The sequence below is a fragment of the Trichoplusia ni genome, chromosome 18 (genome assembly GCF_003590095.1).
Source record: "Trichoplusia ni isolate ovarian cell line Hi5 chromosome 18, tn1, whole genome shotgun sequence".
NCBI classification, from domain to species: domain Eukaryota; kingdom Metazoa; phylum Arthropoda; class Insecta; order Lepidoptera; family Noctuidae; genus Trichoplusia; species Trichoplusia ni.
Genome location: NC_039495.1, coordinates 2,265,564 through 2,283,196, shown reverse-complemented (window position 1 = coordinate 2,283,196; position 17,633 = coordinate 2,265,564). Strand labels below are relative to the sequence as shown.

The 17,633-nt window shown below is 37.9% G+C and overlaps 1 protein-coding gene across 2 annotated transcripts; it reads right to left on the bottom strand.

Moving 5' to 3' along the window:
• Window positions 1–613: 613 nt before the first annotated feature.
• On the bottom strand, window positions 614–16,731 carry LOC113502905 (inner centromere protein A). 2 transcript variants are annotated; one of them, XM_026884659.1, is made up of 21 exons: window positions 16,480–16,731; window positions 16,198–16,321; window positions 15,328–15,548; window positions 14,855–14,972; window positions 14,308–14,436; window positions 13,652–13,765; window positions 13,252–13,355; window positions 12,744–12,804; window positions 12,529–12,583; window positions 11,812–12,088; window positions 11,181–11,286; window positions 10,629–10,737; window positions 10,047–10,131; window positions 9,697–9,810; window positions 8,967–9,154; window positions 7,221–7,374; window positions 6,708–6,847; window positions 6,449–6,546; window positions 5,949–6,100; window positions 2,746–2,937; window positions 614–2,209 (listed from the first exon to the last, which is right to left on the bottom strand). In XM_026884659.1, the coding sequence occupies exons 1-20, from the start codon at window positions 16,558–16,560 to the stop codon at window positions 2,749–2,751; spliced, it is 2,619 nt and encodes an 872-aa protein (XP_026740460.1). In that variant the 5' UTR covers window positions 16,561–16,731; the 3' UTR covers window positions 614–2,209; window positions 2,746–2,748. The 2 variants fall into 2 exon arrangements, with proteins under 2 accessions (XP_026740460.1, XP_026740459.1); XM_026884658.1 differs by having other exon boundaries at window positions 13,252–13,358; window positions 16,480–16,730.
• Window positions 16,732–17,633: the final 902 nt, after the last annotated feature.

The following is a 17,633-nucleotide window of genomic DNA, read 5'->3' as shown; positions in this document are numbered from 1 at the left end:
CTAGACTGATTCTGATGAAATTTTGTATAGAGGTAGGTGACACAGGTTATATTTATCCCAGTTGCGTGAAAGAGGGTACAGATTTTGCAGGTATAACTGAGCTCCAAGTGTTCGAAGCAGGTAGAGGCAGGCAGTAGAGCTACAATTTTTTTTTTTTTTTTTCAGCCATTACTTTCCCACTGCAGGGCAAAGGCCCGGTCCGGTCTATTGCTTTTGCCATCCACTGTTTGTGGTACGCATCCAGTTCGTCGCGCCATCTCATTCGAGGCCGTCCTCGTCGCCGTTTTATGTTTGATGGGACCCAGAGGGTACAGACTTTGGCCCAGGAGTTTTCGGGCAAACGACAAACGTGGCCGGCCCATTCCCATTTTAAATGGGCAGCTTTCAGACCAACGTCAACGATTTGTGATTTGGAACGCAGTATACTGTTCCGTATTCGGTCAACCAGTTTAACTCCTAACATACTGCGCTCCATGGCTCGCTGGCAAACCCCGAGGGCAGACTTTTGATGTTGCGTCAAAGACCAAGTTTGTGCTCCATATGTTAGAACGGGAAGAATACGTACGTCCATGAGTTTCTTTTTGAGACATACAAATAAAATAAAACCAAAAAATACTCGCTGTAAATTTTTATTCTAACTTACAATCAAAATCCATAGCAGTCTTAATGTTAAAATTATTCTAAAACTCGTGTGATCTTAGTCACATACATACATGGAAACAACATGATTTTTACATTTTGGTATAATAATGTGAAATTATTTACAAAATGAGATAACACAGAGTAATCAGCAAATGGAGTGTTGGATGAGCATAAGACATTGTTGGGAGACTGTAAATTTATTCAAATAAATACTTTGATTAGAATACATACTTGCTTGGTTACATGAATTAGTTTTATTCCATTTGCTCATTACTCTGTTGTATACATCAGGCATTCTGACATATAAGTAGAAAAGCTTTCTTTCTATGAAGAACAAGGCTTGGCTAAGGAGTATTTTCAAATGGCGGGTACTTAGAGGTGCAAGAGGAGCCTTCTCAATTGATGATACCTAAGTACGTTAATTCTCGACATAATTGTTTTCTGTCCAAATATACACAGCTTGGAAAAATAAAGAGACTACTAGTCATAGAAGTTATATGTAGGTACATTGGCACTCGTTATTATTATAGTTGTCTTAAAAATTGGCATTGGAAACACGATGATGGCACTTTATTTTACTTATCATTTTCCTTGTACATTGAATCACATAAGCAGAGTACTTATCAAGGCACTGAGTACTAATTTAAGGTACAGACATATCAATAAAACATTTAAAATCATCATGATAATCATAAACAACGGTCCTATAGACAACATATTCTAAAAACTTAGCAATCCAAAGAAAACCGTTAAACTAAAATCATTCAAACATGTCTTAACATATAAATTGCATAACAATAACTATTAAAAACTTCATATATTATAATTATTGATCTATAGTCATCGTAGTATCACGATTATTTCTTCAGTATGGGCAGAATGTAAGTCTCATGGGTCATCCTTGCAATTTTTTTTGTTTTACAATTAAATTGGACTCATAATTCAGCAGTATTTTTCTTAGAATTACAGTACACCTTCAAGGGTAGGAAGACACAATGTAAGTTGTAGAAAACTAAGGCACAGACCAACTGACACAACATACGCAATGTTTGTAACACATGATGATAACTGGGCTGTAAGCAACTGAGTTGTTTTATTTTTCATTTAAAAGAGTCCACGTTATACATTGCGTAAGTGATGTTAGTTCGATTCTGCCAAAGTTGTCCTTATACAATGTCTATTTATTGACAATCTTGGTGTAAAGAAAACAGACTGGCATAACGCCTTTTTTTCGCTTCTCATCGATTTATCCAGACGAGTCTATAAATATTATTATTAATCAAATTTTTTGTCGACAGCAATCAAGTCTCTACAGAAAAAGGTATAAACGAATCTAACATACCATTTTCTACTGCGACAATTACTTAAGCAAGACCACATTAACTACAAACTACCCACACAAGGAAAAACGAGGATACCGCTTCACTAATGCTCTGAACACTAGATATTTATCTATTAGTGTCTGCACAGTACGTGCCCAATACAAAGTGATTACATTGTAAACTAATACAGCTACGATATGTACACATGGCGCCGCCAGCGACGTGATGTAATTCATTAATGTCATCTGAAAAGAGAATTTTGTTAACATTTAGTTAATATGAAAATTAAAACTATTTCAATGTAGTTTAAATTGAAAGAGTATTTGTGGTCGAAGAGTAACTATTTAAGGGACTACGCACATTTATTGAGCTCTTTTCATGTTTTGTCCATAGAATACAACAATTTAGTATGGATACGTGTACGTAACCATTCTGCTTTCGTGGAAAACCATAAAATGGGGGGATCAATGTGTTTTGTGTGTAAGTGTGACCAAAATCGTTCAGCGAAACGCGAATGGAGGAATAAGAACTGAATAAGTGTAAAACATATTAACAAATTAATTGTAGCCGTATCTCCGCCATGCACTGGGAAGTAAATATAGAGTCTAATTATATAGGTCTAAGTGGGGGGAGTACTAGGTGTGAGTTTAAATGTAGTGTATGCTGGGAAAGGGTATATTATTATATGGTATGCTTGGATGAAGAGGATGGTTTGGTGCGTATTGTAGGTGTAGGCTTACGTATGTGGGGGTAAGTGTGAGAGTAATGTGTTGTTACTGACGTGTCACTCTGGGAGCGCGGGCAGGCGCGCGGGCGGCGTGCGCCACACGGCGGAGGAGGTGCGCTTGAGGCGCGCGCGCTCGATGTTGGGGAAGATGTCGCTGAGGTCGGGCGAGTGCACGCGCACGCTGAACAGCCGGTCCACGTGGCCCGCGCCCACGCCCGCCTGGATGTACAGCTGCTGCTTGCGGGCCTGCACACACACGTTATATTACATTATTTAGACAAGATAATTAAGCTAGCTGGAATTGACATTTCCTAGCCTGGCTTCGATGAAAAGAAACGTCGAAACAATCGAAGGCGCCTTCGCTTCCAAATCCAGAAAATGTAGTGTACTATAATGAGTAAATAAATGCAATGCCTCGCTTGGACTGGCCTTTCAAGCCTGTACCATCCAGTGGCACGTGCCTTACACATGGACATGGGGATATATCAAACGTCAGATAAGAGTAATTTCGTTAAACTCGCGGTCTAGTCAGCCATTATTATAGCCCGATGGATGCAACACCCTCGTACATAACAACAGGTAGCGAGCTGCCTATCATGAATATCGTGCAAAATAACATCAATACTAATGGTTGTTCTGCAATTTTCACTTCAATACACAGGAGCTTTTTTTTGCCTTTGCAACTTAATGTAAAAATTATGTTTTTTTTTTTCAGATACCGTATTTCAATGAATGTATATAATAAATAATAATAACAATAAACGTTTATTTTCTCACCACAATATAAACACATTATATATGTACATTTTAGAGTCTCATAAAAATAAAAGTAAACAGTATATTGTGGGAGACTGGTGCCTAAGCTAGGCTTTATGGGCCTGTATTTCAGGTCACCAGGTCTCCACCCTTTAGCCATTATTGCTTTTTACAAAATTTTGTGCTATAACTATTATTGCGGTAAGTAATGTTAGTTAACAAATTTTACTTACTTAAACTAATAAAACAAAGTAATTAAAATTAAGAAAACAAAACGAGAATAGGTATTTAAAATAAGTTTATTTAGTGGATGTGTGTGTAGTGCGAGTGTACATGTGAGTGTTTGTGTTTTGTGTGTGTGTGTGTGTGTGTGTGTGTGTGTGTGAGGGTGTGCGTGTGTGTATGTTTTTATTACATTACCTACTTGTACATAGTACATAGACAGGAATTAGACTGGTATGCTAAGTAACTTTTCGGTTTCGATATAGTTTAATTGTAAAAGCCATGAATTTAACTTTTTTTACACAGTTTATTATTTAGGTTATAGATGGTTAGAAGATTATTTATTTTGTTATATAAAAATTCACCAAGGTGGCAGAAAAATCGGTTAGAAAAAGCAGTTTTAAGATAGATGCCATGCCGATTTACAGGATTGAATCGCCTTTTACTTCCAGCCAAGGAGGGGTGGTAGGTGAGAAGAGAGTGCTGCCTTAAGATAGTGTTAAGTATGAACAGCTGACGCACCGTTAAAACTTTAGAGCATTTATATAGGTCTTCAGTAGGATAGCGATATAGTAGAAATATTGAAACTTTTAGAATTGCTCTCTGGGCCCGTTCGAGTGCAATTAATGTTGTTTTTGGAGCCCCACCCCAGATAGTGACGCAGTAGCAAAGTAGCGACTGAGCCAGCGCGATGTAGACTGATCTCTTACAGTTTTCATCAGCTACTGCTCTTAAGGTTTTAAAGACATATATCAGCTTCCGTAATCTAGCACAGAGTGTATCTATGTGTTGCTGAAATCTTAAAGTGCTATCGATTTGTACTCCTAATTACTTTATACTGTCTGTTCTATTTAGGTAGATACATGTACAAGTACTGTCTTGAGGTTTCGAACACAGGTGAGCTGTCAGTGAAAATTGATTCGAAATCGGAGCATTGTTCTTCTTTAGGGAAAAGGAGATATGTCGTTATATATGTCGTTTTGTCAGCGTTAGGGTCAGTATATTATTTCGAAGCCATTTTGAGACAGTGTTGAAGCCCGATTGAGCATCGGAATAAACTTCTGGCCAAGAGTCGGCGTTGAATAATAAAGCAGTGTCATCTGCAAAACCGATAATTCTGCCTTGAGGTAGAGAGAGCATGCCTAGCTCGTTAATGTAGATGAGAAAGAGGGTAGGTCCGAGCACGCTCCCTTGAGGGGTGCCGTATGTAACGATTCGTTCACTACTGATGAACTAATCCACCTTAACCGCACTGAACACGCTCACTCAGATAGTCTTCAAAAAGTTGGAGTTGTGTTCCTCTAATGCCCATATTCTCCATTTTATCTATTAGGATGGGCACAGAAACCGTGTCAAAGGCCTTGGCGAGGTCTAAGAATATGCCAAGGACTTTCTGACCTTTGTCTATATTTGTAACAATATAATTTGTCAGTTCATGAATTGCGTCAGACGTTGATTTACCAGCCCGAAAACCATATTGTGATTCAGAAAGTAAGTTGTTCTTTTCTAGGTAGTCTACAAGTCTATTATTTAGGATCCGCTCCAGCACTTTAGACATGGCGGATAGCACAGCTATAGGCCTGTAGTTTTCGACGCTATTCCTGTCCCCACTCTTAAAAATTGGATGTATGATCCACTTTTTAAACGGTTTTGGAAATTTGCCGGTTTCAAGAGACAGATTGCAAATGTAAGTTAGTGGTGGTACAATAGCTGTCTTATGTTTCTTTAAAAGATCACTCGATATTCCATCCCAGCCCATCGCACAGTTGCTTCGTAGAGACATTATCAGCCTTGCGACTTCAGACTCGTCCGTCGGCAAAAGTGCCATGGACTGAGAGCAGTGCTTTATGAGTGTTTTGTGTTTACAAGACACTATTTTTTCTGCTAGGTTTTTGCCAATTTCAGCAAAATAACTGTTAACTAATTTTAACGATAGTTCGGGTGTACTAGACAGTTGCAGCAAATTATTAGGGGATTCCTTCTTTTTAAATCTGTTGGTTATCTGATTGATTGCTGTCCACAGATGTTTTGGGTTATTTCCGGCTTTATTTAATTCATTTTTCTCATAATCATTTTTTATTTTTTTTAATAGTTTGTAACAAAAAATTCTATACCTACTGAATGTTATTTTTAATATATCGTTATTTGGTGTTATTTTAGTCTTTCTATGAAGTATGTGCTTAGTTTATTAAGAACCGGCTATTAAAGCACACCAGTGTATCTCTGATCTATTGATTTTTCAGGGGCACCTCGCCTTCGTAGTACTACATTGTACTGACCTTGGAAGTGCTCCACTCTGGCACAGGCCTCTCGACGGGTTCCTCGTCCTCGTCAGAGTTGAGGTACTGGAAGCCGTCCGCCATGTAGGCGGGCTCCAGCGCGGACCCGTGCCAGCCGCCCGGAGTGCCCGCTGACTTCAGCGGGGTGTGCGCTGCGGGGGATATCACATTGTGGTACTTTAAATATAATACGAAGTGTTAACATACTATCCACATCATCATCATACATCTTAAATTTAATGTACGGATTTATCGATTGTCTGATCGATAAAACTGTGCATTAAAATAGAGAATCATATTTGAAAAGTTGGTTTAATGACAAAATAATTCAAGATCTTATCAAATAAAACTGATCATCTGATCAATATATTATGTATGATATGACTAGACAAGACAAGCATGGCAAGACTTATTTTTTTGAAGACTGTTGTTTATTTCCATGATCTCACATCATTGAAAAACGCAAAAGAAAAAAAAAACACTTCAAAATAACTACTTACATTTGTTTTCCATTTTATGCTTTATTTTCTGTTTCTCAATGTACTCTTTTTGTCTCTTCTCGATTTCCTTCGCCATGATAGCTGCTTCTTTCTTCATACTAAAACAAATGATAGTAGTATTTTATATTTGCTGCTATAGTAAGCTGGAACCTCACATTAATCAGTATTTTTTTATCGACATGTGACATTACTAGCCCCTATTTTCATATCTTTCATGCATGTAAATCAGACTTAATTAATTATTTTATAGAATACTCACGCAGCTGCCTCTTCCAGTTGTTTCCGGCGGGTGTCGTCAGCTCGTCTCTGTTCCTCCGCTAAACGTTGTTGTCTCGCGTGTTCTTCTGCGCGCCGTCTTTCTTCTGTTTCTGCTACTTTGCGAGCTAGCTCTTGCTTTTTCTGTGTATAATTAAATGGTATTGTAATTATGATGATAAGGTTCATTTTTATTTTAGATTTGTATTTTCTTCAGAGTGTGACTGAGAGTTTTACAAACATTCATGGGAAAATGAAAACCTAACGGGCATGTATACTTGTATATTATTTAAATTAATGTAGTTATCGTTGGTCTTGATGAGTCGCAGGCTCTAGTTTTACTTAACATTTCAATATTTCTCACCCATGTTTTCGTATTTCATTTATACGAATTTAAAAACAGTATTTAAATCTAATACTATTCCTATGCGGATATTAACTCTCAGCACATAGCGCGGTCAATAACACAACTCTGTAGGGTGAAACTCAGTATCGCCTATTCCACATGAGCACGCACCCGCTCGGCCTCCCGCAGCCGCTCCTGCTTGCCGAGGTCGGCATGCGCCTGCTTGTCGCGGCGCTCGCGCGCGGCCAGCTCCATGGCGGCGCGCCGCTCGCGCTCGGCCGCCTCGCGCGCTGCCGCCGCCGCTGCCATCTTCTCTTCACGCTTCCTGTTAACAGGAAATGTTATAGATATTATTAAATGTTGTAACGGTTTATTACTCACGCGTATTTATCAGGGTAGCCCGACTAGTTTCGGACCCAACCGGAGTCCTTAATCATGAGCAGACGCGGCGGGATCGCGAGTCGAACTGACGTCAGCGGCCGCGCATCTCGCTGCGTAGCGCCGCGCCCGCGCCGTGAGCGGCGGTGGGGCCGGCGACGCCGGTGGCGCGGGTGGGGGGTCTGCTGTCGTCATTGGCATCGTCCGTGCTCCCGTACTGGCTGAGTCAGTGCATACTATGCTGACCGCGTCATATGTATATATATGTATATGACATAACGCAGCATTCAGTGCTGGTTTCCACGCTGCCGGCAGTGACCATCCACGGTCTCTGTTGAAATTCGGGTGACGGCTAATTTCTATACCCTTTTTTTTCCGGGGTGAAACGCTAATATCTTCAACCCACCTCGAGGGCACGACGTGGGATATGTCGGACTTCCACCGACTAAAAACACCCCGGGCCCCTTCTACTGCTTTAGCCAGTAATTTCTATAGCCTCCCGTACTTTTCGCGGCACGAAGTATTTCTCCTTCGCTAGTACGGAGGCTTTGTCGAAACGTATGTAGTGTGCCGTCCCCGCATTACACACATGTTCTGCCACTGCCGACTTGTCGGTGTCCATGTTCTTCATGCTGCGTATGTGTTCGCCCAGTCTGGTTGCTACATTACGCCGGGTTTCCCCAATGTAGCTCAGGCCGCAGTCGCACGGTATTTTGTATACTCCCGGGAAGTCTAAAGGATCCTTGTCCTTGGGAGAGCGGATCATCTGTCGCAGTTGTCCGGGTGGCCGATAGATCGCCTTGATGCTATATCTCCGGCGTAACAAGCGACCTATCTTGTCTGTGACACCCTGCACGTACGGTAAGTACGCAGGAGTCCGCTCAGCCTCCGCCGGACGCTTGCGAGCTTCGCCCGCAGATCCCAGGAGACGTCTACACTTGCGCTACTGATATCCGTTGCGCTCTAATACGTCACGTACATGCCTCAGTTCCGCATTGACGTAATCATGGTCGCAGAGAGCGAGTGCTCGGTTCAGCAGTGTACGAGGCACCGAAGATAGGTGTGAGGGGTGGTGATGAGAGTCGGCTCGTAGGTACCGGTCTGTGTGCGTTGGCTTCCGGTATACGGTATGAGTCACCCGTCCGTTCGGCTCTCGGATGACCAGTACGTCCAGGAACGGTAACTTTCCTTCTTTTTCCTCCTCTATGGTGACCTCTATCTTCGCGTGCACCGATTTAGGTGTGACGTCAGGTCCTTCAATGCGTCCCGGGCGACGACAGCAAAAATATCGTCTACATATCGCCACCAGTATCGCGGTTTCACGTTTGCAGACTCTAGTGCTTTTTCCTCGAACCACTCCATAAAAATGTCTCCTCTTAGGATAATGAATACAGGCACTTACTCTTCCACCTTCTCCATTCAATAATTATCACATTAACTCTCATACATTCTATACACCAACCGAATCAATTGTACTTTCAAAGATTTCAAGTTTTCGAGCTTTTCTAAAAAAATCATACACTTCAAAGTAACTCTTACCTCTTCTGCAACTCCCTCTTAGCCTCCAACATAGCCTCCTTCTTTTTCCTAGCATCCTCTCTCTCCCTCTTGAGTTCCTCCGCCTCCCTCGCGCGGTTGATTCCACTCAACTTGGATGTTGAAGCGGGAATGAAAGACTTGGTGGTGGGGGTCGGTATTGCGCGAGGTTTTGTTGCCGAACTTGATATCTGTGGAGTTGTACGCATTAGTAATTTAACTGGAGAAATAACTGTTTCGTCATGACCAAGAGCTATTAGAGCAACTTCATCGTACCACAAACACCCAGACCAGAGACAATGTAGAAATGCGAATTTCTACATTGATCCGACCGGGGATTGAACCCGGGACCTCAGAGCTAGCGACACCTTGAAACCGGTGCGTACGCCACTCGATCGCGGAGGTCGAGTGGAATTGGAGGGGTACTTTCTTGCCTATTAAATGATAGATCAGTCACGCGTGTTTATCGGGATTGCCCGACTAGTTTTGTACCCAAACGGAGTCATTAATCACGAGCTGACGCAATGAGGTTACAAGTCGAACCGTATCATTCTCACGATAGTTACTACAAAAATATTCCGTGCTCGTGGATTGACTAAATAATAATGATTTTGATAAGAGCATCAGCCTTTGCAACAAGTCATTTAACTTATTAATTGTTATGATCTAGAATACTAAATCCATTCCAGTTATTCTGATTCACACCATTTCGTTGAGTTTATTGGACACTCACCTGTGGAACCTTCCCATTGAAGATCATGTTGTTCATTTTGTTGAGTGTTTCAGCTGAGAGCACTGGTTTGATTGTCTTGTCGGGCGGTGTGTGAGTCTCTGTCTGTTCTTCAGCCTAAACATAAAGATAGATGTTAAAGATATTTAGCATAAGTTTCGACGAGGAGCGGATATAATATAAAAACCGCTATTAAATCAAATTACAACAGGAATGGGAAGATTTAATCAAATACCCAATTATTTCTTTATCTAGTTAATTTCATGAGTGAAGTACGTAGCTAATATGACCGGAAGTTGTTTAAAGAGGTTGTGTATTATATTGATAGAGGTATAACAGTATAAGTGACATACCTTCTTAGCCATAGCTCTGGTCTTGGTCCTTGTAACTCGCGACGCTAACTCTTCGAATTGTTGCACCTTCTCTTTTACTGCCGATCTGATGAAACAGTGCACGGAATTAGCTTTACTAGGTTTTTATTTACTCCAGTATTTCCAGTGTGGGGGCTAGAGAGAGCTAGAGGGCTCGAGAATCCACTCATATACTTCAGATTTTTTAAGTGGAACTTTCCAAAGATATTTTTATTATAGCAGCGTCAAGGCCCACTGACGATAATTCTACATATGCAACTGTTAATCACAAGACAATATTATCTAAATAATTAAAAGAAATCTACAAAATTTAAGGAAAAAAACAGTGTTAAGCAGATAATTAATAGAGGACATGGGAACTTATAATATCTTGATACCAAAACCTATAGCACGCGACGTGTCGCAAGTTCGACCCTAACATAGGACAAGCATTTATGCAGTCCCTAATGCTTGTTTTAAGTCTGGCTTTCCCGAATGTTTATGAAACCCACAACGACAAAAGTAATCAAATTCCTTAGTACAAGATTTGCTATTAATAATAAAATATGTATATTTGTTACTTACGAAGGTTGTATGTTAGGTGGTTGTTGTTTAGGCGGCGTGTGCAACTCGGGGGAATCACTGTCGTCTGTTAACAGCGAGTTGTCGTCCGTCAGGTTTGTAGCTCTAGGATCTGGTAGAAAAGAGGTTTGGATACAAACATATTGTAGTAAGATCTTCAGGATATTAACTGGGAAAATGAACCTTACAGATATGTTATAAAGACGAGTTTGGAGATGACATGGAAATGGATATTGTATAGAAAAAAATGATCATTTAATTACAAAGATAGTTTTTCTGAGAGCAAGATTAATTTTCGGAGTTTGTAAAGTGATCTGAAAACCCCTTCTTTGTAATAAAATTGAAAAATAAAAGGTCTAAATAATAATATAACAGTTAAAATGGTTGGAAACTACAAAAACATATTTAACCCTACAATTTTTTTTTTAAATTAGTACTGGAAAAAAGCTATTTTAAAATAATATGTGTAAGGAAATTGCAGTTTATTAGTGGGCAGTGGGGAGGTCTTTGCCCATCAGTGGGACATTCCAGGCTAGTAATAATAGTGCGTCTTACCTTTGTCGAGAACGACAGTCGAATCCATGATTTGGTTCTTTGGTTTTTCTATAACTATAGTCTCCCTGGTCGATGCTTCGATAACCACTGTTTCGTTCATGTTGCGCTGTTAATACAAATAATAATGATTGATTTTCAAAAGGAATTACTTCTGTTTAAAATTCTCGTGTCACAGTGTATGTAATTGTTCTCCACGGAAAGGGCTCGACAGATTCTCATGAAATTCTGTGTACATATTTGGTAGGTCTGGTAATCGGACCACATCTATTTTTCATTCCTCTAAGAGTATTTTTTTATTCTATGGCAAAACAACGTTTGCTGGGACAGCTAGTAATAATATATTAGCAAAACTGATCACTGGTTTCAAACACATAGTGTTTACAACAGAGTTTATAAGCAGGACAGTCGATGTTGATGAAGTTAATACCGTCGTCCGCGTGAAATTAAATAAATGTTATTTCAATATTATTAAAATAAAATTGTTAAAAGTGACAAAAATGTTAACAATATTTCACTCTAGTTTTGTGTAGCTGTATGGAAAAGCAAGATCGAAAAAGATTTAAAGGAAATTATATCTTACGGCGACGGGCAAGAATACAAGTCAATTTTAATGCTTCAAAAAGCTACTTACAACATTCTTAGGCGTAACCGGCGCGTGATTATACACTCCATTAGGCAACACCACAGTCTTATCCATATCGCCGACCTGAGGCAACACTCTCGTCTTGTCGAGAGCATCAACATCATCCAAATTCAACCTTGTGATCTCAACCACAGGGTCCTTTTTCCCTTTCTTAGGTATTTCCTTCTGTAATATAGGTGATGATATTTCTGGCTCTGATTTTCTTTCTTCTTTAGGTGATATGATTGGTTCGACTGGTGTTGTGTCTTGTTTTTCTGCTTTGTCGCTGTCGATGTGAATTGGAGTTTAGAATTTAGTTACTAAAACTGTTTTTTAAGGTTAACATATATATTATGTCTAACGAAAAGCGTCGCGTAACGCCGGAATATAATAATAGCTGGTGAGTTGCATTGAAAGGTTGAATGTTTTTGATATAGTTACAGTTACCCGTGAATTCGTCGAGTGGTTATGAAGATAAAAGATCGCATTAATAGATTTTGATTGCTACCACTTCTTCCCGTGTATGGGGATTGTTAATTTAGCGTGATCGTATATATCTTATAACAAGTATAATATAGATTTTTTTTTCAACTGAGACCAGTATTTCCACAGATTAGCCCATTCAAATGAACAAAACCTTCAGTTTCATAATATCAGTAAAAAAAAATATATTCTGGTGTTACGCTATCGATAAAATACGACGTATTTTAAGTGTCTTTAACTTACGCAGCTTTCTGGCCTCGTCTCGTCCTTTTGGGGCGTGGTTTCTCAGCCGGAGAGGCTGAAACAAATAACAGACCATTTCAATATATATGACTTAGACTTCAGTTTACGATACAGAAGTCATCATCATTTAAATACATAAACAGCCCATTTTTCAGTTAGTCATAAGCATTACATTACTAATACATCATTAAAGCCATTACTAGACTTCGACTTACCTGGTTGACTCTCTTCTGCTGCAGTTTCCGGTTCAACTTCTACTGGTGGTTCTGATACTTTCTGTAACAATTAATAATGATTTCTGTAAGACAAAACCAGTACACAAATTCGGTCTTAGACTAGTACTATTAACCATCAAGTATTAGAATTGTGTTCATGTGTCGGTTTCAGTCTAGCCATGCAGATTTGTGTTCCAATGTTCTACAAGTAGCGACTTCCTTAACCTAGCTTCTATACTTGTGAAGACTGTCAAAGATGCGTTATTAATAGCCAAAGTTTAACGTGCCTTCCGAAACACGGAGGAACTCGTTATTACTTAGATGGTCACCCATCTACGGACCGAGCGCATCAAGCGTAGCTTAAACTGTGATCAATGCACTTGTACAGTAGCAGGTTAGCCACGAGAGATGTTATGAGATCTTCTTATTCTTAGACTTCATTTATACATAATTCAAATATTTTAATGAGAAAATTGAAAAGGCTACATATGACGTAAGTATTAGTTACCTTCTTAGCCCTAGTGCGTTTAGGCCTGGTCTCCGCGGGCGGCGCCTCCTCTGCGTCCGTCTTGCGCGCCGAGCGGGAACTGGCGCGAGTCGACCTGGACGCTGCTACTGGGGACGGCAAAAAGGTAAACATTGAGGATGTGTCGTGTATTCAGTGATCTCAGTGACGTAAAGATTCATATAAGGCAGTTTTAAAACATGAATTTTACACATTTACAAGGATTTTTTTTTATCTTATTGATGCAGGGCCAAGGCTTACAAAAAAAAACAAGGCAATATACTTATTATCTTAAAAAGAGATTGTAAATCTGGATATAAATTAGTAGCAATTGGTGTATATTGAGCAATGGCTTGTTACTATTTCACACAAAATTTTGCTAATTGTATAATTTGTATCTCACCAGGTGGCGCCACAGTTTCATTCTGTTTCCTGGTCCTGGTGGTCCTTCTTCTTCCTGAGGACTCCTCCTCGGAAGTATCATCTGCTTTCTCCTTAGCTGCAGCCTTACGAGGCTCTGGAGATGTTTCAACATACATTACAATTACATTCTTACAATCTCTTGGTACAATTTAAGAAATTAATATAAATAAAATACTAAAACTTTTGGGACTATTCATGAATATATTCATGGTAAAAACTTCTGTGTACTTCGTGTGTGTACTTTGGGACCATAAAATATTTCTATAGAGAAAGTTACAAGTTGCAGTTGTTTTATTGACTTTAAAAGTAGATTATAGTTTTTTCATGCACCCCATCGATGTTTGACATGCAATTTAAATTACTAAAATTCACATTAGATACAAATTTAGCTGGAGAGTTTGTTGCAAAGTTTTTTTCTGAAGCAAGAGCACTTTGTATGTGATGTTGGGTGCGCTTCTATGTACTGGCCATTGTATTTTGCCGTTCAAAAAGTGCTATTTAATAACATAATATGAATACAGAATTTTTCATTTTGATATATTCATTTACTTACTGTACTAAGTAAATCTGTAATATTTAGGGCTACAATAATGAAGGCATTCACACTATTACTTACTCTTTAATAGTTGGACTTACTTGGCACAGGCATAGATGGTGGTGGCATAGCAATTTCATCCTTATCAGCCTCCTGTTTAACTTCAATATCCAGTGGCAAAGTATCCGTGTCCATTGGCTCTGGTGGTAAGGAGACTTTCTCTTCTTTGACTGTTTCAACAGAAAATTAAGGGTGTAAGTGATGAACATACTTATAGTTCTAAATACAAACATAAATAGATGAATGGCACCCAGACATAGAAAAAAATGATCATGCTCATCACACAAACATGTGATGAGGATGGGAATTGAATCCACAACCTCCGGTATACCAGTCAGGGCCACTAGACTAGCAGGAAAGTTATTAGTATTCTATTACATTCAAACTATTTAAACAGTCAAGTTCAACTTTGAAAGTTTTTTGTAATTGCTGTGCACATCTGTAATTGATGATTAAACACTAGTTCTAAGATTTTTGATGTGCCTAAATAAATAAGTAAACCACTAAATCTTTCTTTCAAAGCTTATTATTTCATCAAAATATTACTTCTTTCATTGGTTAATTACTATTTCTACTTTTTTTCCTTACTTTGTATGTTAGGCACTGGTTCAGAGTTTTCCTTATCATCCTCATTGTTCCGCCGACTCCGCGATGAGGCTCTGTCAGGGTCCTCGCGGCGTAGTTTTTGTGTTAAGTTTACATTCACCTGTAGAATGAGGAAAAAATATTAATGTACAAAAGTTCAAGATATTCACTTTTTGTAGTCAGAAGAACGAAAAATGACTGTTTTTCATATGCTGCATGACTGATGGGAAAAAGATTGGAAATTTATTCAACATTGAGATTTCTCATTTGAAAGGTACTCAACAATTTTAAACATTTCTATTGTAATTCATCTTACAAAAAAAGTGAAATTTCTTTGATTACAGAGCAACCCCATTAATTTTAACCATGTTCTTTGTAATCAATTGTAAAATAAGAGCATAAAACAAACAATTATTATCATTTTCCCAACAAAACTGAAGTCTATTGTGCCCATTCTAACATAATTCCTACATTACCTGTTTACTAATAATGCTCTGTGCTTTGACAGAAGCATTCCTCTTCTGTCTCTTATCCTGTTCAGGACTGGACATGCCATCCACTTCATTTTTACCGCGTTTCTTAGAAGCCCGTCTTGGTTTGTCACTGTTACTTTCTGTTGAACTGCGTCCGGTCTCGTCAGATTTGTTGCTCGTTCTGCTTTTAGCACTGGCAGACTCAACTGATTTGACTGATTCATCTAGAATGAATATTGTTTTGTTGTTCTACTAATGTTTATTACAATTAACATTACGTATTTTAACAACTTAAATTTTCTTGACATCTTTACAAAATGAACTGATATTGTTATCATAATAAAATAAGTTATATTTAAGTTCACAGCCTCAATTTTAAGAAAATTTGAGATAAAACTTACTGTCAATAAATATTATCAAAAATATGGAGAATTAATTGATTTTCAATGAAATAATAAAAACAACAATAAAATGATAAAATTCTTTTAAATTACACTACTTAAAAAACTCATAGTCATATTTCTTAGTACAATACCATAAAACAACACTAAAGTGTTAAGAAAAAATAATTTAAAATACATTTAAAAAAAAACCTTTACTTCAGTGTTGCATCAAAACTTTCACTAACACCACATTGTTATTAGAATGTTACAAATCTAATAAGTTAAATATAATAACTATAATTTATTGAAAAATGTGCCATGTAAATATCTAATACAGGTAGTGGTGCGTGGAAATTCACAACAGTTTTATGAGGTAACTGACAAACCAGCTGATGATTTGAAGTCATTACAACAAACAATAGCACTTTATAAAGTTATTATTCAAGAATACTCGACTAAATATGAATAATATAGTTCTTTGATGCTTTACCTTCGTCCTCATGGATACTTTGAAGCGTCGTCATAGGGTTTTTATCTTTTGCGGTCTTCTCCCGCGCCTTTCCTCGTCCATTTTGAAATTCCTCCTCAAATTTATCAAAACATTCGAACACGGCCTGCAAATCACAACACAATACACTTTTATAAACACTAATCAACGTTTCCACAACACTTTTGATGTAATTACAACGTTAAAATCACGATTTTAATTCAATCGAGACGGTAACAAGATCGTAGTTTCACTGGCATCGTTTTTGTAAAGCACACAATTTACCTTAAGGTCTTCATTGAAGTTTTTTGTAAAAACGTTAGATATCTCATTGATTTTAGGCAATAATTCATTAAAAATAGACATATCTGGGATATAAACTCCACTTTTCAAAAAGTTTTGTTAGTTTGACAAACGCCATAAAACACTACACGATCGAAAACCGTTTGAAATTGAAATGACGGTTGGCCAACATTACCGAACTAACAGCTCACTCAACAGTCAACTGCCGTTGCGATGCGTTCTCATTTTATTTGTTCGGATACACATGCATTGTCATCAGTTAACATACATTAGCAAATGTAAGTAAATTTAGAAGTGAATTATATTCTTAGTTTTTTTTTTAAGAAAACTATTTATATCACGAACATAATGTGGATAATAAATACATAATATTTTCAATATTATAAAATGCGACGGCTTTCCACATTATACATGCAAGAGTAACATTATTTTTAATATATTTAAATGATCAATTTATTTAAAATTAACGTTTTCTTAATATTTTTCAAAGATAACAAATGCCAGATCACAAATTAAGTAGGGATTTAAGTTTCTCAACTTAAAAATTAAGTGGCTTTACTTTGACTTAAACAAGCATAGTTATTCAAGTTTAAGAATATGAAATTGTTTAAGACCATAATTCGAGTACATATGAATATAAATTAAAGTCATTCTGGTTTAAAGGTAATCAGTTATGTAAGCGCTCAAAGTAACAACGCCTTTTATTGCCCAATAAAAGTTTATGAAAATTTTATTAGCACTCTCGAATCGCTTTTAACGGCAAAAAAATACGATTCACGATGGCCAACGAGGTACGTAAAATATAATAGCTACAATGTTGACAAAATCAAAGTAATGTTCCAATGTAATAGTTATTTCATGCGATTTAACGTTTTTCTATGGTTATTTTATTCAATGGTATTAAAAAAAAGGAATGGCAAAAAAGCAGTTTGAATAGGTCAAGGCCGAAACTATTAAAAATGGTTGATAGGTTTTAAATAAGTCTAAGCCAATAATTATTAACCAAATAGCAGAACTACATAAATGTACGGAAATCAGGGTATATCCTTCTGTCAATGTCATTTAACTGTCAAAATTTACAAAATGGAGTTGGGAAAATGTCATATTCCTGCTCTAAATCTAATTTTTAAAAACAT

Bases quoted from the DNA above. Each gene is read 5' to 3' on its own strand.
- LOC113502905 (XM_026884658.1), bottom strand. From the start codon at position 16,560: ATGTCTATTTTTAATGAATTATTGCCTAAAATCAATGAGATATCTAAC. The intron at 9,155-9,696 runs GTGAGTGTCCAA...ACAACTCCACAG, and splicing joins TCAATGGGAAGGTTCCACAG to ATATCAAGTTCGGCAACAAA. The intron at 6,547-6,707 runs GTGAGTATTCTA...CATTTGTTTTAG, and splicing joins CAACTGGAAGAGGCAGCTGC to TATGAAGAAAGAAGCAGCTA.